The 26,280-nt window shown below is 43.9% G+C and overlaps 1 protein-coding gene across 7 annotated transcripts in view; it reads left to right on the top strand.

Moving 5' to 3' along the window:
* KLF12 (KLF transcription factor 12) overlaps window positions 1–26,280 on the top strand; it is a 987,741-nt gene that overhangs the window by 581,850 nt on the left and 379,611 nt on the right. For all 7 annotated transcript variants that reach the window (XM_085622009.1, XM_085622005.1, XM_085622011.1 and 4 more), the window contains one exon: window positions 9,592–9,681. In XM_085622009.1, coding sequence (XP_085478135.1) covers window positions 9,592–9,681 — 90 coding nt within the window. The remainder of the gene's footprint in view (window positions 1–9,591; window positions 9,682–26,280) is intronic.

The raw sequence follows: 26,280 nt of genomic DNA, 5'->3' as shown, positions 1-26,280 counted from the left end.
TGGTTACATTTGAGTTGGTGATGGCCAGCTACTTCATTTTTGTCATTATTGTGTCATGTGCTTTTAGACTGGCTGCAGCTTCCATTATTCTCAGAGTGGAAACAGGCACTCGTTAGACAGAATAGCCAATTCGTAAAACATGGAACATAGAAAAGAGACTCCTCAAAAATTCCAAAATGCTACAGTACACACATTTCTCATAAAAACAAAAAGAACATTCAAAAGTTACAAAATGTGTACTCCAAACCAGATTTATTTAGTAAAGAATCATGGATCTGGTCTTTAAGACATACACTTGCTTATTCCTGAATCGTTGTTTAAATATTGCCCATTTAATTTCAAAACAATTTGTCTAGGCAAAATTCACACCTGTATGGTCATTGAATTTCACTCGCTTTAGTTGTAGACCTTCATGTAAATTTATCTGAATGTATCTCAGTAATCAATCAAGAACCCTTGAATATGCAGTGATAGGGATAATTAATAAAAAAAAACATATTTCACAAATCCAAGATTGCTATTTCCATTTCAACTTGCCCATTTTGAGGAAAATACGAAAATCAACACTACTAGTGTACCTCTTCATCTTTAGTGTATTTAATTCAATTTAATATATTTTGTTTATTTCAGGCAAAACCCATAAAACACATACACTGATGCAGTAACAAAATGCACTAAGAACTTTAAATGATAAACACTAACAGTTATCACAAGTCAACAAAGTGCCGTCTGGCAAGCTAGGCAGTGGAAAAGTAACTGGCCACAACTAATAATGGAGATACTTTTTCTAAAAAAATTCATAATGTGCATCAGACAGGTTTCTTCCCTCAGACCACAGCTTGCATTCTGACTTTATGTCTGAGGTACCGTAACACATTATTTGGTGAGATGGCTCCTAAAATGTTAGAGTTCAATTTGCCCCAACATGATCTTAATATACCTAAACAACCCAAAGGCTGCACTGTATGGGAAACCAAGTACATCAACAAAAGCAGCCACAATGTCGATGAGCTCTGGTGTGACCCAAACTCTTAACCAATACAGTATTGGTTTAAGTTTGGCACAAGAGACAATGTCAAAAAAATAAAATCTAAATACAGAGAGTTAGACATGGCATCCTTGGCGTGGTTGGCCCCTAACTTTTTGCCTTCAAACCTGCTTTGCTTACTTCATTTTTGCTGGACATAGGACTCTGTGCACTGTACCCCTGCTAACCAGAGCTAAAGTGTCTGTTCTCTCTTCCTAAAACATGACAAGATTGGCTTATTACCAATTGGCACCTTTAATATACTTGTGACTCCCAATGAAAGTAGCACTACCTGTGCTCAGGGCCTGTAAATGGAATGCTACCTAAAACATGTATCAGGAATACCGGTGTGTGTGCAGCTTTAAAACTGCCATTCCAACCTGGCAAAATAAACCTTTTGCCAGGTCCAGACCATACTTTTTATATATGTAAGTCAATGCTAGGACAGGTCCTGGACAGCCCAGAGGGCAGGGTGCAGTGTATTTAAAAACTAGATATGTACTTTTAACCTTTACATGTCTTGGTAATGAAAACCTCTTAAATTTGTTTTTTACTACTGCAAGGCCTACCTCTCCCATAGGATAACATTGGAATTACCTCATTACATTTTATAAGTCAGATTTCAAAATGGGAGCAGGTGACAGTTCTTGTTTTGTGTCTGCAATTGTAATGAAAAATCCTAACTTATAGTGAAGTTAGATTTTAAATTACAATTTTGAAAATGCCACTTTTATAAAGTTGGCATTTTCCTATATCAGCTATTTGGTTCCTGAAGCCTGCATCCTGTGTCTGCAGCACATGACTGGGTGTAGTTGACAATTGGGCTTTATATATTCCTCCTAGGCAGCCACACACAATGAGGAGCTTAAGTGTGACTCGCTGGGTCATCACTGGCAGGATAGGAGGGAGAAGTTGGACCCATCCCCACTTACACTTGAATTAGCTGTGTCATACCTTCATACAGAGGGCTGCATACCTACTGTAGTAAGTCTGGAGCATGCCTCTAGAAGCTTCTCCCCACTTCAAAAGCAGGACTGGGTAAATACTGGACCTCATACGTCAACTCTTCAGAACACTTCTGGACATGGGAATACTCTGCCAGGAGGAAGGTCTGCTGTGCTGCTGAAAGGACTGCCACTCCGCTGGACTTCTGCTCTCCAAGACTGCTGCCATGTTGTGATGATCTCCTGCCCTCATGCCTGGGTGAAAAGGACTGGACCTGCATCTCTTGAACACAGAACCCAGAGGGACTCCAAGGGCTAGTTTGATGGCCTTCTAATCTGAAGCCACAGGGACACAACAGGTTTCCAACAACTTTGCCCCTGCACCTGGATTTTGCCATCTGTGAGTCTACCCTACCAAGTGGTGCCACCCCAGTAATAAACCCTTGGAGGTGGGCTTAAGGTGCTTTTTCAGCCTCTGTGGATTAAGAGGAACCATAGCATCTCCTCTGCTGCACGGTGCAAAGTCAAGCAAAACCGCTCATTCACCACTGCTGCATGGATTGGACCATTGCAAATTCCTGCATTGCCTCCGCAGCATCATCAGAACCGCCATTGAACGGCGCATCCTCAGTGCAGGTCCTTGCATTCCTCGTCAACGACATCCTCAACGATGATGCCAGGCCCCACATCGTAGCCCTGCAGCTCCTTGGAAGTGACGCATTGCCCCGACTGTGCGCCAAATCCTCGATTGCAGACTTCACCTCACAAGCTCAGTTGACAGGGCCTTTGATGATGATGCAGACCCTTGCTTAACAAGAATATTAATCAAATTGTACCAATTTAGCAGCATGATAAAGTTTCTGAATATTTCTCCTAACGAGCATTGACAAAGCCATTAGGTCTGGCTTTTATTGTATCATCAAATGTAAACATAGGCATTCACAAATGCTGTTTGCATGCATTGTATGCTGACATGCTGTTTATCACATTAAAGGTCATACACATGGTCTTAAAGAGTATGCGATCCTCTATAGGCAGCCAGTGTAACAATTTTCTGGCAGAGGTAGCCGAGGCATACCTAGGCAAATCAAGGACAAACCTAGCTGCTGCGTTCTGTGCTACTTGCAAGCGCTGCAGCAGACTTCTATTAAGTCCCGCATAAAGCGCATTGCAGTAGTCCAGCCGAGAACCGATAAGAGCAACAGCCACTTGTTTCCTTGCCTGTTGTGAGAGATAGTGTCTGATTTTTCTCAATCTGTATATAATGCCCCAGCAGGTAGAGACCGTTCTATTAACTTGTTGACACATGTCAACAAGTCTGGCTTTTATTGTATCATCAAATGTAAACATAGGCATTCACAAATGCTGTTTGCATGCATTGTATGCTGACATGCTGTTTATCACATTAAAGGTCATACACATGGTCTTAAAGAGTATGCGATCCTCTATAGGCAGCCAGTGTAACAATTTTCTGGCAGAGGTAGCCGAGGCATACCTAGGCAAATCAAGGACAAACCTAGCTGCTGCGTTCTGGGCTACTTGCAAGCGCTGCAGCAGACTTCTATTAAGTCCCGCATAAAGCGCATTGCAGTAGTCCAGCCGAGAACCGATAAGAGCAACAGCCACTTGTTTCCTTGCCTGTTGTGAGAGATAGTGTCTGATTGTTCTCAATCTGTATATAATGCCCCAGCAGGTAGAGACCGTTCTATTAACTTGTTGACACATGTTAAGGGTACGGTCGATCAAAACGCCTAGATTTTTAGCCGACGAGGTGGGGTCAGGGCACATTCCCAATGAATCAGGCCACCAATCATGTGACCAGACTTCTTCCTTTCCGCCAAACACCATCACCTCCGTCTTCTCCCCATTCAGTTTCAGTGAGTTGTGAATCATCCATTGTCCTACAGCCTCCATACAAGATCTAAAGTTGGAGGCAGTTGACATAACTGACTGGGAGAGAGAGACGAGGATCTGTGTGTCATCTGCATAGGAGACTACCTCCATCCCAAAAGATCTTATAAGTCTGGCAAGGGGGGTCACATATATGTTAAAAAGGGTCGGGCTTAAAGCTGACCCCTGAGGGACCCCACATTGCACAGACAGGGATGGAGATAGGAACTCCCCCAACTTCACTCTTTGCTCTCTTTGACCAAGAAAAGAGGTCAATAAGCACAAAGCTGCTCCATTAACCCCAATCTCCCTCAGACGAGATGACAGGACTGAGGGAGATAGGGTATCAAAGGCTGCCGTAAGGTCCAGTAGGATAAGGAGGGCGGTCTGACCCCCATCTACCCGAGTGCGGATATTATCCAGCACTATGGTGAGGGCCGACTCGGTGCTATGTTCCCTCCTAAAACCATGCTGGGAATGATCGAGGCAGCCAGAGCTTTCTACAAAAGCTGCGAGATGTTTATTGAGATGAGTTTCTAACATCTTCGCAGGGGCAGGGAGCAGTGAGATGGGGCGGAAGTTTTTTAAGACCCCAGGATCAAGAGATGGTTTCTTGAGTAGGGGCTTCACTACAGCCCTTTTCCATTGAGGAGGGAAGATACCCTCCCTTATGGCCCTATTCATGATGTCAACAAGGGGAGGCAAGAAGGTTTCCCTGCATTGCTTAAGAATCTTAAGGGGACAAATATCCAGAGGTGAACCAGACTTAGTATTAGTCAGGAGGATCTCTAAATCTTGCAAGGAGAGAAGAGGAAAGGATTCCAAATGTCCCCGAGAGGGATTATCCATTAGAGCAATGGGAACATGAGCCACATCCCTGAATACCGGGGGCTCAATGGTCGAAGTCCTCTGCAACTCCAAGGTGGAATAAATATCAGAGATCTTTGTCTGGAAAAAGACAGCTATACTGTCACAGAGTTGCTGCGAAGCAGTAACAGGGTCCAGAGTTTGAAGGGACATAAGGGAGTCCACTATCCTAAAAAGCTCTTTAGGAGAGGAAAGAGAGGAGGAAAGGGCCGTAAAGTATTCCTGTTTAGCCCTTATCACTTCCTGCTTATACTTCCTCATCAAGATTCTATGGGCTTCCTTGTTCCTCCAATCCCAGCTAGAATGCCAGAGCCGCTCCCGTCTCCTAACTTCCTGTCTGAGAGATCTTAGATGCTCCGAAAACCAAGGGGCAGAAGGCTTTTTTCTCGCTGAATAACGCACCCGGATAGGCGCCAACTCATCCAGTGCGTCAGTAACAGCCTTTTCAAATAGCGTTACCGCCCCCTGAACATTCTCCTCTTGAGAGACAGCAATGGCTAGAAACCCAAGGAGCAAAGGAGCTATCCGTAATTTTCTTAAAATCCCTACGGAGTTCCATCCTGCTAGGAGCTTTATTATGCCTGTTCATAGTCGGGCAAGACACCACGAATGGGACAGCCAGATGATCGGACCAAGAGAGAAAAAAGGGGTCCCTTACTCCCAACCTCTCATCGTTCGAAAAGATCCCGTCAAGCGTGTGACCCGCTCGGTGGGTAATGCCTCTGACCAATTGCGTCAATCCACAGGCTGACATAACTTCCAGCAGGGAAAGAGTATCGGTAGACTCCAGAGATTCTAAGTGATAGTTTAGGTCTCCCAGAACCGTAAGGTTTTTGCGACCGAAATAGGGTTCTAAGATGTGGAGTAGCTGATGACCGAAGTCCCCTCTGGGACCAGGGGGACGATAGATCAAAATCCCATTGAAAATGGACTCATGAGCAGCCTTTAAAGAAAAGTACATAGCCTGAAAATTGTCTTTAGGGTCTGATAAAGATACAGTGTGGCAGTAAAAAGTATCTTTATACAAAATCGCCAAACCTCCTCCAACGCGACCGATTCTATCCTGCCGAGACAGACAATAGCCCATAGGGACTGCTTCCACCAAATCAGGACCAGAGGAGTCCCTAGCCCATGTTTCCGTAACAAAGACCCATGAGGGTTTCCTGTCCAATACAAGCTCCTTAAAAGACGTATTGTTTTTTATTAATGAGCGAGCATTAATAAGAATGCAGTCTTCTCCCATCAGATTGCTTTCAACCTTGGTGTTATGTGTTGACAGAAGGGAGATAGGGGGGAGGATCAAATCTCCCGATCCTACCAGTGAACAGCCACAACCCAAAGGAAGTACAAATTTATCCGGAGCGGTCTTATGGAAACATGGGAGTCTGGAGGGTTTTAGCCTAAGTAAGTCGCTCATAGAGTATGAACGGGATGTAAAACTTTCCCTGTACTGACCTGATGTCCAGCCGGACAGCCCGTCCTCAGCGCGGACGGGCGCAGACGGGCTGGACTCTGGCGTGACTCCGGCGTCACTGTGGCGCTCACGCTGCGCGCTAACGCTGCGCGTCATAATGACCAGTACAAATAGGGCTCCGCCCCAATCACCTGACTGCTAAAGCGCCAGGGAAGAAGAGAGCTTCCCTGAAACCAACCAACCCAAAATGGCGCCCAATACGATCCAAACGCGAGGGCCAGAGCTGCCAAAAAGCGGTGGGGGACACAATTACAGTGCAGCAGTGCGGAGGGTGAGTAAAACAGGGGAAAAGGAGCTAGGCTAACCTAAAAACAACAAAAATACAAAACAGGGGATTTTAAAAATTGCAAACACGTCTTGAAGTAGGCACAGCGCGCGATGGTGTAGAACCTGGTAAAGTGACCCTACCTCAGTCCACACTTATAGAGCTCTGTCCACGGACTGCCTCCGCCCCAATCACCTGACTGCTAGAGCGCCAGGGAAGAAGAGAGCTTCCCTGAAACCAACCAACCCAAAATGGCGCCCAATACGATCCAAACGCGAGGGCCAGAGCCGCCAAAAAGCGGTGGGGGACACAATTACAGTGCAGCAGTGCGGAGGGTGAGTAAAACAGGGGAAAAGGAGCTAGGCTAACCTAATAACAACAAAAATACAAAACAGGGGATTTTAAAAATTGCAAACACGTCTTGAAGTAGGCACAGCGCGCGATGGTGTAGAACCTGGTAAAGTGATCCTACCTCAGTCCACACTTATAGAGCTCTGTCCACGGACTGCCTCCGCCCCAATCACCTGACTGCTAGAGCGCCAGGGAAGAAGAGAGCTTCCCTGAAACCAACCAACCCAAAATGGCGCCCAATACGATATCAAACGCGAGGGCCAGAGCCGCCAAAAAGCGGTGGGGGACACAATTACAGTGCAGCTGATAAATGTACTTCAATTAACTGTGGAAAGAGAGACAGAAAGAATATTTTCATATTATCTCAACTTTGCCGTAATATCATGCTAACTAGTTGTGGTAATCACATTACCAAATTGCGGTATGACATCAAAATATCCAGCATTTTATAAATTACTCTGTTAGTGGATGGCTCTCATTTCTCCCAAATGGCAGTGCATCACAGCTCCACCATACTTAAACAGCCAGAATGTAGCCCTGAAATATCTTCCACTTAGGCCCTATAAATGTTCTTCTAACTCTTTAAAGACATAAGCTGTTCCATGTTACTTAATGCAACTAAGGGCCAGATGTAGGTGGCCAAATAGCGATCGGTAATGCTGAAATTAGCAGAATTTCAGCGTTACCGATCGCTGTTTGGCTGCGAGCAATGTAGGTGAGTTTAAACCTACTAGCAAAAAAAGGAATCGCAAAAATGCGACTCCTTATTTTGCTCTTGCATTTAAGGAATCGGGAATTGCGATTCCTTAAATGCAATGTAAGTAGCACAAAAGTAAGTGCACTTTAGCCTTAAGGAATCGCCAATTACCACCAACTTCAAGTTGGTGGTAATTAGCGATTTCCTTTAAAAAAACACTTTTTTGCTTTTTTTAAAGTGCCATGTGGCACACATTCATGCCCTTAGGGCATGTATGTGCGCCACATGTGCACACATGCACACTTCAGGGGTGCAACTTTTGACACCCTGGCACCCTTGAAATAGCGTCCGCTATTTGCCATTCTTTAATACCGAATCGCTAATAGTGAATATCTTCCCATTCATTTCTATGGGCCTCCTAGCCCATAGGAATGAATGGGTAGGTATTCCTTATTAGCTAATCTCAATTTGGGATTCGTTATTAAGGAATGTTAAGGAATCGCTAATATTTTAGCGATTCCTACCTACAATCAATTTTGCGAGTCCTTAATGGCGAATCGGTTAAATTTGCTATTAAGGACTCGATATTTCGGTTTTACCTACATCAGGCCCTTAGGGTCTTATAACAACACCCCTGTTCTCATCCAGTAACTCCTCCACAGAATTCCAGATACCAAGGGCAATTATAACTGTGGAGACGGAGGTTGCGATAGAAATAACAGGGATCACAAGTGGGGCCCTGAGGGTTGCTTAAAAAAGAAGAATTATGAGGGAAATCTGCAATTTGATTCCCAGGTCTCTGCAGTATTTCACCCTAAGTCTCCCCTTGCTTTGAGCAGGCAAAGTCGTTGAGTGAGCATTAGGGGTAGGAAGACGTTTGTACGGTTCAGGAAAGGATAGCCTTGAAGTGTAGTAAGAGCTTTTAAGGGTTCAGTGAAGGAAATTGTTAAATGATAGTAATGAGTTTTTAGTTTTTAATGAAGGTGTAGTTAGAGTTTTCAGGGTTCAGAGATGGGTAGCACAAAATAATAGTAAGGGGTTTGTAGAGCTCAGGAAAGGTGTGTATCATTCAGGGAAGGGCACAGTTAAGGGGTAGTAAGCAGCTTTTAGGGTTCAGGGGTGAGTTGCGTTAGGTGGTACTAAATGGTTTTTAGGATTTGGGGAAGGGTAACGTTAAGGGTCAGTTAAAAAGCTTTGAGATTCAGGGAAGGCTAGTGTAAGGTTTTTTTAGGGGTCAGGGAAGGGTAGCATTAAAGAGTGGTAAGGTTCTTTTAGGGTATAGGAAATGGTAGTGTTACAGGGTACTAAGGGCTTTTTGGTTCAAGGATGGGCAGCATTAAGGAGTAGTATGGAAATGTAGGGTTCAGAGAAGAGTAAAGTTAAGGAGCAGCAAGGGTTTTTTATTGTTCAGGGTTTGGCAGAATTAAGAAGCATTAAGGGTTTTTAGGATTCAGGGCTGGGTAAATTAGAGTAGTACATGTTTCTGTTTCAGGGATGGGTAACGTTAAGGGATAGTATTTTTTTAAGGTTGAGGGAAGGGTAGCTGTAAGGAGTAGTAAGGGGCTTTTAGGGTTCTGAGAAGGGTAGCATTAAGGGGTAGTAGGTTTTTTATAGTTCAGAGAAGGGTAGGGATAAAGGGGAGTGAGGAGTTTATTGGACTTGGAAAAGGGTAGCAGTAAGGGGTTGTAAGGGCTTTTTAGGACTCTGTGGCAAAACCCCATAATCTCTGCCGGTGCAGCACAGTTTACCGCTCACCCTTCCACTTAACATGACTATGAATCCGTAGTAATACAAATGAATTGCAGGCCAGTCATCAAGACAAAATCATTGTATATTCAGAATGGTTATCAATACAAATGGGCAAATGTTTCATCCTTTGATGAGGGGCAGATGTATCATCATGCGGACTGTTCAGTTTCATTTAGTTTCAACACCCTTGGACAAATCAAAAGAAATTGAAAACAGTTGTCAATTGAAAGATTGATACATAGCTTGGAGAAGTTATGACTCATATTTGACTTTTTAAGAGGTTTGCTACAGATTTATTCAAGGCGTTTCTTTCCCCTTTCTTCACAGGGTATAGGTGTCTTCGAAAACAGAATGCTAATGCTTGACGGGATGCCGACAGTCAGAGTCAAAACAGAGGTGCTGGAATCTGAGGAAGGGGTAAGTAAAATTGCCCAGGACATTCCACTTCATGAGATGAGTAACTATTTCAAGATGGCTCAGTATCGCTTAAAGCCTTTAGCGTGAATTGTTATATTTTTCATCTTCCATTTAAAACTGGGACTACTGCAAGATTAACTGAATTTACCATGTATACGTATGTTCATGAGCTTCTTGAAGAGTATATGTAATGCGTCTCAAGGATTCAGGCATCATAGAAGGATATAAGAACACAAAACAAAGATTCATGGGTCAGTTATTGTCCTATCTTTTCAATCATACTTGCTAGTTTTGGACAATGTTGTTGACTATCTTTTCAAATGAGTCATTATGAGGTGTGCAGAAAAAGCACATCAGTAATGCAGCATCTGGAATTACTGATTCTGCTGCGTGCAGTAGCTCCAGGATGCAGGATAACTACACCACTACAGGTTTTCCCTGAGGAATTATCTTACAAATCAGAGTTTGCACACTGATTACTACAGGTATTTTCTGGCTTAAAGAGGCTTATCAACACACAGATATCTTCATGTTTTCCTGGTGAAATCTGCAGAGGGAACATATCTCACAGTGTCATGTTTCTGCATGCCATACTGATTCAGATGTAGGAACATGTTGGCGACTGGTCTATGTTTCTGCACATCCTCCAAGATAATTTTCCACGTTTTAGTCAAAGAAATTTGACGGACATCGTACAAAACAACACAAGACTTTTGTGTTTCATTTCATAGGTAGGATTTTGAGAATGTAATTAGTGATTTACAAAAACATGTGGTATGGGTAGGAAAACAAGTAGACCGTGCATTTTATTTCTTCTCGCTTACTCGCTTGTTTGCTATTTTGCTCAGGCCTGAAAAGACAGGTTTTGATTGTGGGTCGGTTTGGTCTTTGGGCATTTAAACCTTCAGTCTCCTGTGGGACATCAGATCACCTATTGGCCAGATTGAACTTTTAAACATGACACAATTCCTATGAGTTGCATCACAGATAAATAAAGCTGGATAATGTCTGATTGTGCTTATTTTTTCATTTCAAGGGAGAGAGACCTACAGGGTTGTGCAGGATAGTCCCTCCTGGAGTAGGGCCAAGAGCTATTTGAATGTGATTGGTCCGTTCTTGCAGTAGCACTGGGAGGAATATAGTGATGGAATAGCTGGGACCTGGATTACTACAGGCTGACTTTAGTTTAAGTATTGCATCCATGGCCTTTTGCTTTTTTCACTGCCTTCCTGTTATATATTTATGTGTATTCCATAATTATGTTTTATGTTTATTTATGATTTGCTTTTCCCACCTTATATCACCTGTTCCTTCTAGCTGGTGGGTGTAAACTAGAGATGTAATATTGGGATAGCAAGGTTTTATAAAAGTAGTTGAGCCAATATGAAGTATATAAGTCTGATGAATCAGGTAATCTACCTGCATCCTTGACAAACTACACATTTGGTGATGAGGATCACCGCTGTCCTTTCTATTTCAATCCCCACTTGTGCCAGGTCAGCAGTGATTTGCTTTGCTTTAATCTTCTTTTTTTTGTGTTTTTTTACATTGTACATTTGTAAAGTGCAAACATATCACCCCTAAGGGTATCCAGGTGCTGGGGAGGGCGACGATGAGATTAAGTGAGCTATTGCCCAGAGTCAAATAATGATGAGCTAGGCTGCTGCCGGGGATCGAACTGTGAGCCCCACGCTCTGGAGTCAGCCGCTATGGCCGCTGAGCCACACCTCTCTCTCAGATGCTCTGTTTTTCACTTATCTCCATATTTCCTCGAGTGACATACTTGCCCTCTGATTTGTTATTTCAACTGGACTGGTATTTTTTTGGGGCGCTAGAGAGCCCACGGCAAGATGGCCGCACTATAGTGCAGCTCGGCCGGCCGTGACCCAACAACGCATCATAATCCTGCTTTAATGCCAGAACATTAGCGACAAACTGAGTGGCATATCCTCGTAAACATTGTGGGCATTGGAGGACGATAAAATGACTCACCGGAGCTGATTCGGAGAGGCACTACAGCGGATTGGCCCGGAGGAGACTGAGGAAATGGCAGCTACCCTGTAACAGCCGAGACCTCAGCGGGGTAGCGGCGCGGTCTCCTCCTGTGGTGATTGGTGTGGGCCGAACAACTGATGCACTGCAGCTGCTGCCCTGAGGAGTCGGGCCCCGGCCTGCGGTGGATCAGTGAGCAGCAAACGCCGTGGTTGCTGCGATCGAGGCCCCGGCATCCGGTAGGGGACCACACTGGTGAGTGGCGGCCCATGCCGCCCAGACTCTGTAGCGCTGCCTGGCTGCCGTGAGTGGGACGTTGCCTGCTCTGGGAAACTAGATCACTGCTTGTGGCCCAGACACGTGGGGGACGCCGGCCACGCTGAGGTGGCCGGCGGGAGAATGGCTAGGGTCTCGGTCTCTGTATGAAGCGGACACACAGACTCTCTCCTGAGGGAGGGCGCCTGCGGCCTAGCCTGGGCTGACACGTTGGTACCGAGGCTCAAACCCCGCAGCGCGGTTGAGGCCTAGTGAAGTGGAAGGTGCGGGAGCGGCTGTGGCAGAGGGGCATTCCGTAACTGCACCGAAGAGCTGATATTGGCCCTGTCTAGTGTGCGAAGACTTTCTGGTGCTTGGCAGCTGAGGCATGTCGACAGTGAAGTGCGGAAGGAGCGCTCCGACGGCCTAATTGACAAGAACACACACACAGCGGGCCAACCGAGTCGCAGAGACTGACCCTGCAAACGCAGCCCTCCCCGGCACTGGTAGTGTCGGTAATCACACATCCTTGACCATCAAATCTGCAAATAGCTGCGGCGGAGGGAGAACACAGAAAAACACTACACGCTGCATGATGGAGGTGCCGATGACCGCGCGCCTCTAGGGTGGGGCGTGCTGACAGCGAGGATTGCGTAGGGTCTGGTCGTGCCACAACATTTACAAGACTACAGCGACAAAGGGACAATACGACGCAGGCTCACTGTGGTGTACAGATTTGTGACGTGGAGTGGCTGGTCTACTCTCACATAAGCCCGGTCCCCAGGTCATTTACCTGTCCCCTAAGGGCCCCGCCTTGCTCACAAACAAGTCCTGATGGGTAAACTGGACTAGGCACAACCAGAGCTGTCCTTTGAAACCAAAAAGGTCACCCGCGCCACTAGTGACGCCGCGTCCAACATGGACGACCAAGACACAAGTCTGGATACGCTTGCAGCCACCCTGGCGGCAGTACAACAAAGCCTGGCTACCATAGAAGGGAAGATAGACCACATCAATCTCAGCATTAATCACACATCCACTAAACTGGACCAGCAGGCAAATCGGATTACAGAAGTGGAAGCCCGCGTATCCACGACGGAGGACACGGTGCACGAACTACAGACAAAAAGCCTCAACATGGAGAAATTATGGCTGTCATCCAGGCCAAGAACGAGGAGCTCGAGGCGCGCTCCAGACAGAACAATGTTTGCATTGCAGGAGTGCCGGAGTCGACAAACACTGGGCGCATGGAACAATACGTTGAAAATCTACTGAAGGAAATCTTTGGGGTGGCAGAACTGTCTAACATGCTCATTGTCGAGAGAGCGCACCGGACACTTGCGCCACCACCTCCGCCAGGATTGCCACCACCACTGATTGTGGCCAGGCTCCTAAATTATAGAGATCGCGATGTGATTCTAAGGCTGGCAAGATAAAAGGGTACCATCAATCATCAAGGAAACGTACTACAGTTCTTCCCAGATTTCACAGTGGCGGTGCAGATGGCCAGGCAGGAGTATCAGCAAGTAAAGTCCTGTTTGCAAAAGGCCAACATAAAATACGCCATGCTCTACCCGGCCCGTCTTCAAATAATGCACAAAGGCAAAGACAAGATCTTCACCACTCCGAAAGCTGCAATGACTTGCACCTAGTCCCTGCTGAGACACGACCAAAGATGTCGACTGAAGCTGTCTGCTGCTGGATCGCAGCACAGGGTTGCAGAACATGAGGTCCTTCCGCTGCCATGGAAACTGCAAAAATCTCTCCTATACATGACAGATAAGATCCCTACTGGGTTACAAAGCAAGACTGGCGCAATACTGACTGCAGATCTCACGGCCCTCCCCGGTACCAACAGGGGAGCCTGATGGAACTCAGGCACACCCCCTCGATGGGTAAGCCCCTAACTGTTGTACGCAAAGTTGTGAGTTCTGCCGAGAGTGTATTAGGCACGTGTCGGGAATTTCAGGTTTCTCAGGTATTGGGGACATCCTCCGGCATGGTTGGGATGCGGGAGTGGGGGGGGGGACTGATAGTCTTGTAAGTTTTTGTTATTTCTTTTATGTAACCAAGTCATGTTGGAACTGTATTGCGGAAGCGGCTGTTTTACTATCATTTACTCCTACAAGTAACACATTGAGATGCCGGAACAGGCTGGTAATAGATCACTAAGATGTTTAACAATCCTAGGGAAGTCCGTCAGGTGATGGCCTATCTCAACAGACATCACATAGAGATAGCAATGTTACAGGAAACACACCTTACCATCCATGCTTACAAGGCACTGGGCAGAAGCTGGGCAGAACTGGCAGAGGCCTCCTCCTATTCAACATACTCACGGGGGGTTATCATCCTGGTTAAAAAAGGAATACAATTCCAACTAGATCAAGTACTATGAGATGACCAAGGTCGTTGGGTGATTTTAACGGGCACACTCCGCGGCACACGCGTGGGCCTGATCAACACATACGGGCCAAATATAGATGACCCCAATTTCTACACAGAAATATGCAACCGGCTAAGGGACCTGCCCTACACTGACCTTATATGGGGGGGGGGAGACCTCAACCTCACACTCGACGCAGAACAGGACTGGTCAAGGAATGCAACAGAATATCACAAACAAGCCACTAGGGAGATTCGGGCATGCATGGACGAGCTTGACCTGGTCGACGAATAAGGGCTCCGGCATTTTGACACCAGAGAGGGCACATATACCTCTACTGTACACGCGTGTTGGTCCAGATTGGACTACTGGCTGGTCACCTCCTGTGTTCATGGATGGGTGGCAGACGTCCAGCATCTCCCCCGGACACTATCCGACCAGAAACCTGTGTTACTAATAGTGGACATACCCACATACACACACCACAATTTATATGGCGTTTCAACGTGAAGTCCTTACTAGACCCTATTAGTGACACCATACGGGGGTGATAGAGGAATACTTCCAGCTGAATGTGGGGTCGGTGGAGGACCCGGGGGTGGTGTGGGAGGCATTTAAAGCCACCATACGAGGGACATGCATTAGTACCAGTGCAGGGATACTGAAGGATATCTGCTCCATACTGCCAAATATAGAGGCGACCATCAAACTGTTAGAGAACGAATATGAAAACACACAATGCACAGAAGTCCTTGGGCGTTTCAAGGAACAACTCACTCTCTACAATGAATTCACAGAGGATGAGCTTAAATACATATTGAAGAGGCAAACGGCTAGGGCCTATGGTGAGGGGGGCAGGTCAGGACATACCCTGGCTCAGAAAATACAAACGTGCAATGCAACACATACAGTGATACAAATTACTGATGACAGAGGAGAAACTCACTATGATAATGCTGGTATCTCCTCCACCTCTGCTACAGCCTACAATCACATGTACACATCGACAGGAACGGAAGCAGTTACGGCATATCTAGAGGACATAGCTTTGGTGTGGTTGTCTGATGGTCATAGGGAATACCTGAATCAACCAGTGATGGTCCCAGAGGTCCAGGAAGCGATCAGATCCCTGCCAAATGGCAAAGCGCCTGGCCCAGATGGACTCACAAACGAGTTTTATAAGGAATATGCGGACCTGCTCAGTCCACACCTGTTGCGTATGTATGCAGACACGCATGAGCAGCAGATTCTCCCCCCCACATTCAGGGAGGCGCTCATAATTACGCTCCTTAAGCCGGACAAACCTCCAGACAGATGGGACTCTTATTGTCCGCTGTCCCTAATAAACACCAATTCCAAAATACTGGCTAAGGTGAAGGCCAACAGACTGACTCCATTAATGCCGGCCATCGTACTTCCAGACCAATCGGGATTCATCCCGAACCGCTTAACCTCACATAATATTCGCACCATTTTTGCACTGCTACATGTCTTAAACCCAAGGCTGGAGGCGGCCACCGTCCTATTGGACACGGCCAAAGCCTTTGACACAGTGGAATGGAATCTATTTGCTATAATGCAAAGGATGGGTATGCCTATAATTTTCCTCACATGGATAAAGCTTCTTTAAACGAACCCAGTGGTTAGAATTAGGGTGAATGGGCAGGTATCCGAACTGGTTCGGATTAGACGCGGCACACGACAAGGCTGCCCACTATCACCACTACTCTTCACTATAGCACTGGAACCACTTGCAAAATCCGTCAAAAATATGTAGATGCGGCACTCAGGTTCCACCAATGCCAAATAGGCATATCTTTATACGCAGACGACACAGTGCTCTATGTGAGAGAACCCCAGCACAACCTGTCGAGACTATTGAGAGAATACATCCGATTCGGGGGATTTTCTGGGCTCCAGATTAACTGGAACAACTCCACAATTGTACCCCTTACAGAGGGCACCCAAACTTGTGCATTAGACTATCCTTTAGAAAGGCAGACTGACCCAGTCAAATATCTGGGAATCTGGATCCACAGGGACCCCGAGGTAGTAATCAGAATGAATAACGGGAGGGCAATCGACACACTCGAGGGACAGGTGGATAAGTGGGCCAAACTACCATTATAACTGGCGGATCGGATAGCCATTATAAAAATGGTTGTACTACCCAAATTTCTCTACCTAGTCACCAACATCCCGATCACACTACCAAACCATTTTTTCAGAACACTACAAATGCACATTAACAAAATGGTGTGGGCGGTAAAGCAGGTGAGAATTAGCTGGGACACGCTGTCACTTCCTTACAATCAAGGTGGGTTTGCTGCCCCGAACTTCAAACTGTATTACTTATGTGCACAGGCACACGATGCCAGTTATTGGTACCATCCAGAGCCGTACCTGCCCCACCTGGCAGTCGAGGAAGGAGACGCTCACCCCATACCACTCCACCAGATCTTGCTATACAAACGGAAAGAGGTCCCGCGCACTGAAATAAACCCTGTACAGGCCACCGCTGAAGCTTGGAAACAACTGGGAAACAGGGCTAATAAGCTGCCTCAATATGCCACTTGCAAATCACCCAGAGTTATCAGCGACACAAGACGCTGGCAATATTGCCATGTTGCGAGAAGCGGGTATAAGCACAATGGGTGACTTATATGCCAAAGGGCAGTTTGTGGAAGCATCCGCACTACATTATATCACTAATCAAACACTACTGGTTAGATTTAACTATCATAGACTGAAAGCGGCCATTAAGGTCCTGTTTCCTAATTCCCAGCGGAGACCCCAGCTCTAACCCCGCTACAGATGATAATAGCGGAACCCTCTAGAAAGCACTTGGTAGCCCGACTGTACCACACAATGCAGACAGAATGCGCCCTGACTACCATAAGAGGTGGAATCAGTAACTCGGTGCACCTCTGTCCCAGGGGGACTGGACGGCCTGCTGTGGCCTCACAGACATGTTGACACCAAACGGCAACTTACGCATAATACATCTAAAATACCTGCATCAGGCCTACCACACACCCCAGAAGCTGTGGCGCCAGGGTCTGAGGGCAGACGCTGCATGCCGTAGGTGCGGGCTACAGGGTGTGGACTTTGTTCACATGGCGTGGAGTTATGGGAAGGTGTGGGACTATTGGGTGCAAGTGGTGAATATCCTTCGAGACGTCACTCAGTGTGAATTAGCGTGCTCTGTACAAGTGTGCATCCTGGGTCTCCTTCTGGGGTTCCATCAGCGAAGAAGAAACTGCTGGCTATAGCATTACTCGTGGCGAAGCGCAGAGTGTCAATACACTGGGATAGTAAGATCAGTCCCACGATTAAGAAATGGGTCACAGACCTGGTGTATTGCAGAGACACCTTAAAGACCTACAAAGAGGGGTTGCTCACCAGATCGAGGCCAAAAGACTTTGGGCACCCTTCACAGCTTATCTATCGGAACATACCGACAGTCTGGCCCCAGAACCCGGCTGGACTGAGGACACTTATGAATAAATCAGATAATTGATGTTTAGCTGATCTGACAATGTGTATGTAATCTTTTTCTTGTTAAGGGTAAAGCCACCCTTCATTGCTTATTGTGAACTGACATGACTAAGTTTGTTGGACATGGTATTATTGAAAATCAATAAAAAAACATAAGACATGCCTATCTTTTTATGTGCTGAGTTCTCGATCCTGACTGTGCAATCTCCACAGTCATAAACGTACTATTAACTCGTAGTTTTTGAATACCAAAAAAGTAAACTTATGCAAGTGTAATTTACCTTTATGAGTTAGGCCCCAAGTGTAAAAAAAACTCAATAAAAGAACATCTCTGAGTAATGGGAGCGCCCACGTTTTCAAAAGTAATTACCACACCTAAAGCAATGGAACAGTCAGGGTCCTGGGTGAAAGAAACTAATGAAGACAACTTTGCTAAGACGAACAACAAATTGTGAAGTCAAAGCTATTTGTTATCTGTCTGACGAGGAAGCTGCATTTAGCTTCATTCAAAGGGTATCCCACATAGGGTTAAAAATGTCAATCCTGTGGCAGAATTTGACACTTTGTCAAAGTATCCAGAGATGTAAGAACTGTATCAAATTACTGCTGATCCCCACACTCTCAACAACAGACAACCTATCAAACCCATGAACAAAGTTTAACAAAAGAGCAGTGGTAAAAGTGGAACATTTGCAACAGCCAGATGTAAGATATTCATTTCACACAGTACTTTGTAGACACAGCTAGTTCAGCATGAATTAAACTCTATGTAGATCAGCAATGAGTCTGTGTCTTAGGAGGAAGGGATGATGGAGTACCCAAAATTGTACTTCATCCATGTGTGCATTGGATCCAGTGCCTGTTCTTCAGGATCCAGGCATGCACATCCAGATTTTCAAATAATTTCTTCTGGTTTTTACTAATGGAATTGATAAGCTGAAATAGTTTGTTCACAGAATATTTTTGAAGAATGAATTGATTCCAATGAAACGTAAATTATGTGGTGTCCACATAAGTGCAAGAAAGGGGCTGAAGCACATGTTGAAAACTGTCATTGACAAATTCATCATTGATGAATGATATTCATCTGAGTGGGCCTCTCTCATTGTATTAGCAAAAATAAATGGACAACTTTTATTGTGTGTGGATTTAAGAGCTCTTGATGTATGCATCTTCATCGACAATCACCCTTTTCCTAACATCAATGAGTAAGCCCCAATGCAGGATAGTGAAGAACATTTTTCAAAACTTTGAAAACAGCATATCATCAGACAGAACTGGCTTCAGAGTCCTAGGAGCTTATCTGCATTCCTCACTCCATTTGGATTATTTAAATGCAAGAGAATGCCTTTTGGATTCGCATTAGCTGTGTTCGTTTTTAGAGGGCTATCTTCCATTTATTCAAGTGTTTTCAAGATGGCACTCAATTTTCCACTAGGGATTTGGTATCTCCAGAAGGGTTTCTAGGCTGTCACAGAATGGGTTAGTGTTGAACTCTGAGGAGCGTTCCTCTGTTTCAAAAAGAAGTGGATTATCTTGGACATTCAAGTCAATCAAAGTAAATATCCCTATCGAGTCCCTAGTAGAGGCCATTATAAAGGCTCCATCACAGACAAGTTATTTTACTCCACAGACGTGTGAATACTACAGGAAATTAATCAAGAACTTTGAAACCTTAGAAAGACCTTAAGGAAAGAATAACAATTGTGTGGAGGGAATATAAGCAATAAGCATTTGTTTACATCAAATCACAGATTATTAGTGCACCTACTCTAAAATCTTTCTGTGTAAACATATCTTGCATCATAGTGGACGCAAGTGCATATGGATTAGGTAATGTTCTCACACAAAATATGCAGGGTATGAGTGAGTAGGTGCTTTTGCATCCAAAACATTGAAAGATTATGAAAGTAGATTCAATTGTATGTGAATTGCTGGTGTGTGTATGAACAGTTGACTGTTTCAGACACCATGTATGGTAAACAGTTTTGTATTGCGAACTAACCATAAGCCTTTTGCCAACATTCTCTCTCCTTCTGGTGGGTTTGTTGCAATAGCTTGTATTGTTTGGCTAACCTCTAAGTTTCGGGAGCATTTGTTTTTATGAAGGATTTGCACCTGTAAATACAACTTAACTACAGAATGTTTGTCAAGACTCCCATGTGATGTAACAACTGATTGGGATTGTGAGGAGCATAACCTGGATGTGGTGACAAGTGTTCATGAGTTGCTAACATTTGCTGCCGTGATGTACCTAAAGAACAATATTTTACATCAGATGAGAATGTTAAAACATTGTGTGATGTGAAGAGATTTAAACAAAGAAGGATGCCCTTTCAGTAAAACCCTTGTAAGTCCACTTTACTCCTTTTCCATTTGTCATCCAAACGGAGTGTGGTGGATGGCCTGGTTTTACATATTGATAAATGCAAACTACTTGAAGATGTGATAGAAGCCTTGCCCAAAGATGGCCATCAGATTCATATACGCATGTCTGCATTGAAAAACCTACTTTGTTCTTACTTTTGGTGGCTGGGCATGGACCACAAGGCCTACCTTTTAGCTAGAAATGTTCACATCTGTTACAACTCCAACACATTTTCTGTGCATCTTTACCCTATTGGGTGGCCCCATCATGCCTGGGGAAAAGGTGGCACTGTACATCATTGAACCTTTTAAAGCTTTACCCATACACTGTCAGTTTGCTCTTGCTCTTATTAACTTCCACTCCAAGTGGCCTGAATTCACATTGGTTGAGAGAGTGATTACTAGTTTTGTGATCAGCTTCCTCATGGGGGTCTTTAGTATAAAAGTCCTTCTTGAAGTTTTGGCCACCAATAAAGGTGTCCAGCCCGTTTCTCGGAAAACATCAGAATTCCTTTCAAGTCACAACATCAGACATGTTCTATATGATTCGCAATGGAATCGTCAAGTGGAACCATGCATTTTTTATTTTAAAGACTGTATCTTGCTTGCTGTACCAGGTGGACTCCTACAGGATTCAAGTCATTAGAGAGAGATTGTGGTAATATAGAATCTTGTACAATTCCACCACTGGGTTTCTCCTTTTGTGCTGTTAAAGGGAAACATCCTACTATTTATTATCTTACTATGGTAATTTAAAAATGTCTGAATCTTGATAGTAGTGTTACATAAGGGAGGAGTAGAAGGGTTCTGAGGTTGAGAGAAGAAGGCTCAGGTCCAAAATTACCTGCATAAAGGTAGACAATTGGGGAAGAGTAAAACATCCAAGGTTGAGTAATAGAACACTTCCAAAGTCTTCCAGATCTCTTAAGGTAGTTAAAGTTAACAAACATTGTATGATTACGCAAGATGGCAAATATTGGAGTGTACGAATGGTGAGCCAATGCAAAGGTGAGTCCAACGCTGTGACTTCTAATGGTCCAACCAAAAATACTACAGAGGAAGTTAGTTATTTTTCCCATGATGTTTCCCTCAGTGACTGTACTCACCTTTCCTATCCCAATGATAGAGAAAAAATGATAGGACAGTGGTTCGTGTTCCAAAAAATAGCCTCGAATCTGATAAAGAGATTGTTGTTAACCGTGAAACCATCACTGAGTAGGTTAAAACCTCCACAAGAACATGTAAACCATATTGGAGGGTTATTTAGAAATTATTTTCTCCTCATCCTATGGTTCCATACATTTACTTTCAAAGGAGAGAGATGTATTACATATTTATATGTATACCATTAATTATATTGTTATCATATTTGATCTTTAATTATGTTGTGAATTTCCTAATCTTATGTAACCCTGTTCTTTCTAGTTTGTTGGTGCACCTAGGGATGGAATGTTGCAGTAGCAAGGTAAAAGAGAGGCAGATGAGTAGGTATGTGTAGGTATTGATTGATGCATAACGAACTCTACATGCATCCTTTAAGTCTTTGAATCAGCGCTACACATTTGGTGAAGAGGATCACTGCTCTCTTTAATGTCTTCTTGCATTGTTACTTCCCATTTTAGATATTCTCATGGCTTTTATACATTTTGAATGAGAAAAGGTGACTGCAAATTGTTCTTCTTTGGATTGGATTACGTCCTCGGCCCTCCTTTACTGGATGAGTCCAACTTTCTTATAGGTCTATAAGTGATATTTAGGAAATTTCTTATAGCATATCAGGACCCTAACTGTCTTTGAAAGCCATTCCTTTGCATATAAACCTTTGGGTGACTGGTACTATAAACTGACTCTTGCTGATCTTTCTTCTTATCAAGTACAGGTCTTCATGTCCTTGCTTTTCTTCATTAGCTCCTTTTATATTGTCTGTTTTTATTGTCCCTCTTTTTTATCTTGGTCTTTCTTCTGTCATCATCAATTATTCAGTCCTTTGAATTAGATCATTCTTTGACCATTTCAAGGACCAATTTCTGTGTTAGACATTCCATAATTACATTTTTAAGATTATCTGGGTTTCTGTTTAAAAAAAACAACTTCTGGACATTTTGCTCATTAACTGCTATGTTTAGTTTTTATTATCCTAATATTTCCTCCATTCCCTGATTTTATTTAAATCCTGAATATCTCTAAAGTTGTTTACCCAGCTAGTCAGAAGGAGATGACGGTTGCTTTGTGAAAGGTTTGTTTCCCCATGTGTTGCTTTACTTCCATATTGGCCATTGGTGTTGCTCTGTTGGTGGCCTTCTTTGTAAGCACTTTGTTTCACTAGTTTTAGTATATTCAGTGTCTCAAAAATCATTCCTAACATATTTTAAATAAGGCTTGGCATCTGCCACACTCGTATTTTTCTCCACAATGTGATGGAATCCATCGATGACCATAACTTTCATCACCAGTATAGACATTCATTCTGAATTGCTGAAATGCCATTTTCAGCAAAAGGAGCATTTTCTCTTTCCCTGTATTCTTGATGTCAAAGCATGTGAAGGAGCCAGGTTCCCCGTTCAAGCTTTACTCTGGAACCCTAGGCCGATGTCTCTTTTGGTCTGCATGAAAGTGTGGAGGGGAGGAAAATCGTTGGTCAATCAAGCATTACTGCTCCAAATTAACTATGACTCCTAAGAATCACAGACTCCCAATCAAGTTTAGTAAGTTTATCACAAAGCCAAGAACAATTGGACATACACGCACCTCAAGACGAGGGTGTAGAAATACATTGGAACTAATACAAAACCAAACCTACGGGTGAAATTGAGACGGTGCAGCATGCACAGAATAATCGGTTCCAGAATCAGGATACAGAAAAGAATGGCTCCGACATCCAAATTTCCCTTCATTGGGGGTTTGTAAGTAAAAATCATTAGTCTATCCCTACACTACCACTAACGTGACATCTCTACTTAGCATTTTACGGGCAAGTTCTGTAAAGGTGTCAGCACGTGAAGACTTCCTAAGAAGTCCATTCACGTTGAAATGGGTTAAGTAGCATAAAGCTAAGATGCTCTCTCTCTCTCTCTCTCTCTCTCTCTCTCTCTCTCTCTCTCTCTCTCTCGGCAGGGCAGAAGTCCTCGGACTCTGTCGCTAACTTCAATACATAAACTTGCAGGTAGCATCCCAAGATGCAACGCAACATCACACCATCCAAGCAAGGTAACTTTCCACACGGCAGCAATGCTCCCAGGCCATAGCTCGATGACCTTGATTCACAGGCTCTCTTTGATGAGAAAGAACACTGACCCTCATTATTAGCATCGCCGTTCAATGTATCTTCTCCTCCCTAAGCCTAACTCCTAAAAACAAACAACATTTTCTAACTAACAAGGATGAATTAATCCACCTGCAACAGAAACGTGACAAAGAACAAATTCCACATGCACATGAAATTCACTAGCGAGTCTAATACGAGACCTTCCAGCGAGAAATTCAATTCAGGTTTACAGAAATCGGCCAGCATAAGGAATGGCACATAGTTTTATGAAGCACACGTATAAATGAACATTATTACTGAGCACGTTCTGATCAACACATTACATAAGCACATTAATTGTGAGAATTTTCGTTAGCTACACATATGAACCCGACACGTTAAGGTTTTCGTCTAACCACATATGATTGCAAAATGAATTTCTTCACCTTTACACCGAAATACACCTAACACTGACTGCACCTTTCACGTTATTACAGTACACAATCTACTGACCCAATGTTAACACAATAAAGGATTATATGCAGGCACGAACTACCCATGATTATAATGCACCCCTTGAATTGAAAGAGCAAAATCGCGCTCTAACACATGTTTATACCTGGTTTGAGACAGGTAACTTCATTTGGGTCTGGGTTGATCTGAGTGACTCACTTCTCTTATTTTGCTATGCTATAGCCTGTCAATCATCAGCGCCAGAGTTATCTTTCATTTAAACTAAGGTTGAGAAAAGCCACTCTTGGAATTCCATCTCCTAAGTAGCCTCCTTCCCCAACCTCCCATCTAAAAAACATATCTGTCTGCACTAAACTATCAGTTTCCTGTTGTTGTATGCTGAAACTGAAGTTAAGAGATCATTGACATGATTCATGGGGGATGGGTTGTTTGCATATTGACGGTAGTGCCTGTATTCTTGGCTAATGGCTGGCTTCATCTTGGACAATAAAGGAAACTGCTTTCTTACCATTTCATTTTGGTGATGTGTTGGCCTGTTTCATTCTTAGTGACAGCTTTTTGATCTTGGCCATCAGCCCCACTGGTAAATGGCATGGGTGAGTGGTTTACATTTCTATCTTCCATTCTGATTTAGAAATAGATTAATTTGCAACATCAAGAAATCTTTGCAATTATTTTTGTGAGGTGGAAGTGAATATGTCATCTTATCCACTAACTTGTTTAACTTATCTTTTTGGTGCAATGCTGGCCCAGCACAGTATCGCTTTATCTGTGGGTACCTGAGCGCACCCATGGATCATCTACAACTATTATCCATTACTCATCAATGGTTCTCTTCCACATCAGTAAAAGAAGCTACTCCACCAATCGCACGTTTCTTTCTCCAACCTCTCAATCTGAAGCCTGTGTGCTCAGGCATGCTCCCTCCAGAGTCAGGGCACCTGCACTGTAGAATATTAATCAGCCCCTTTCTGTATTTGTACTAACTAGATATGCAGATTGCTAAAAGTGGCAAACACAGAGGCTCATATCTAGCAAGTTGTACAAACTCATAAATTTGACTATGGGGACTCGGCTTTAGAGGAAATTATAAGTGATGACCCAGAAGCATCTCTCTCAATATAATTTGTACAAAAGTCCACACAAGAATCTAAAGTATATAATCTGTTGAACACTTCCTTTTCACTGTAGCATCAATAAACGAAGACATTAACTGGCTCATGAAATGTATATTGTACGCAGCATAAATTATCACACTAGGGCTACCATCTTTTGATTTCCATTTATGAGATGAGAATACTAGATAAACTTTTTATGTTGCACTGAGTAATGTAATAACATTTCAACAAGAGAGACCCAAGGATCAATGGGGACCTGGAGTAATAACTATAACAAAAAACACACTGGTCCCTAGTAACAATACTTTAGATGCAAAAACCAAATGGCACAGTGAATATTGGTTTAAAATAAGCATGCTCAGTCCCCCCTTAAGAAGTGATACACTCAAGTGATATATCATGATCAACAAGTGTATAAGCAAACACATGAACAGCACATCCGACAACAGCAAGTACTCAACAATCATGTAGGGTCTGTGTTTTCATAAGTCAACGGCATTTCAGTCACAATAAAAATGGCGAGATCGTTATCAGAGTTCAGGGGAATAGAACGAGCCTGAGAGAGAGCTGAAACAATATTAGAGAAAGGGTTATCAGAGTGAGCGTAGGGAAAAAAGGAATCCGGTACAAGGCATACGCAATACTCCTGAGACCGTACTTACATTATGAAAGATATTGCAGTTGATAAAGGACGGGGTCCCTGGTGATAATCCTCAGGAACAGGGTGGGTGGGGCTGGCCTAAATAAAAAGAGATGGACAGAGGAGCTGCTTAAAACTCTCAAATTGGATAATACTGGTGAGGGAGAGAGTGGACAGTGGTATGCTAGGCACTGACCTGAGCTGTAAATATGCTGGATCATCCTGCAGTGGGAAGCACGTGTGTGGTCTGGGTCTTAAGGTTGAGATCCAGATTCCTTCACTGGGCTCTAATCAGCTCAAAAATGGAGATGAGCTGGTAGCACTGACTGGCAGCATGGAGTCCTTGAGGGACAATGAATTCTCTAAGGGGATTGTGAGAGTGTAGCATGCTGGTTAATGTAGGTGACAGAAAGAGAAGAACAACCAATAATTGAAAATTAGGAAACTGGAGACAGACTAGGCCCTGGGACAGAAAAGGGAGGAGAAGTAGAAAACATTTTGGAATGGTTTAAAACATGTTGACAAACAACAAAATAAAACAGCATAAGTACGTTTACACCACAATACTCCGGACGGTAAAATCAAAAATGCAAGACAGTGCACTAAAAGCATATGTACACTGTGA

This window comes from Triturus cristatus, chromosome 8 (genome assembly GCF_964204655.1).
Source record: "Triturus cristatus chromosome 8, aTriCri1.1, whole genome shotgun sequence".
NCBI lineage: Eukaryota > Metazoa > Chordata > Amphibia > Caudata > Salamandridae > Triturus > Triturus cristatus.
This window is presented reverse-complemented; position numbering and strand designations above follow the sequence as displayed.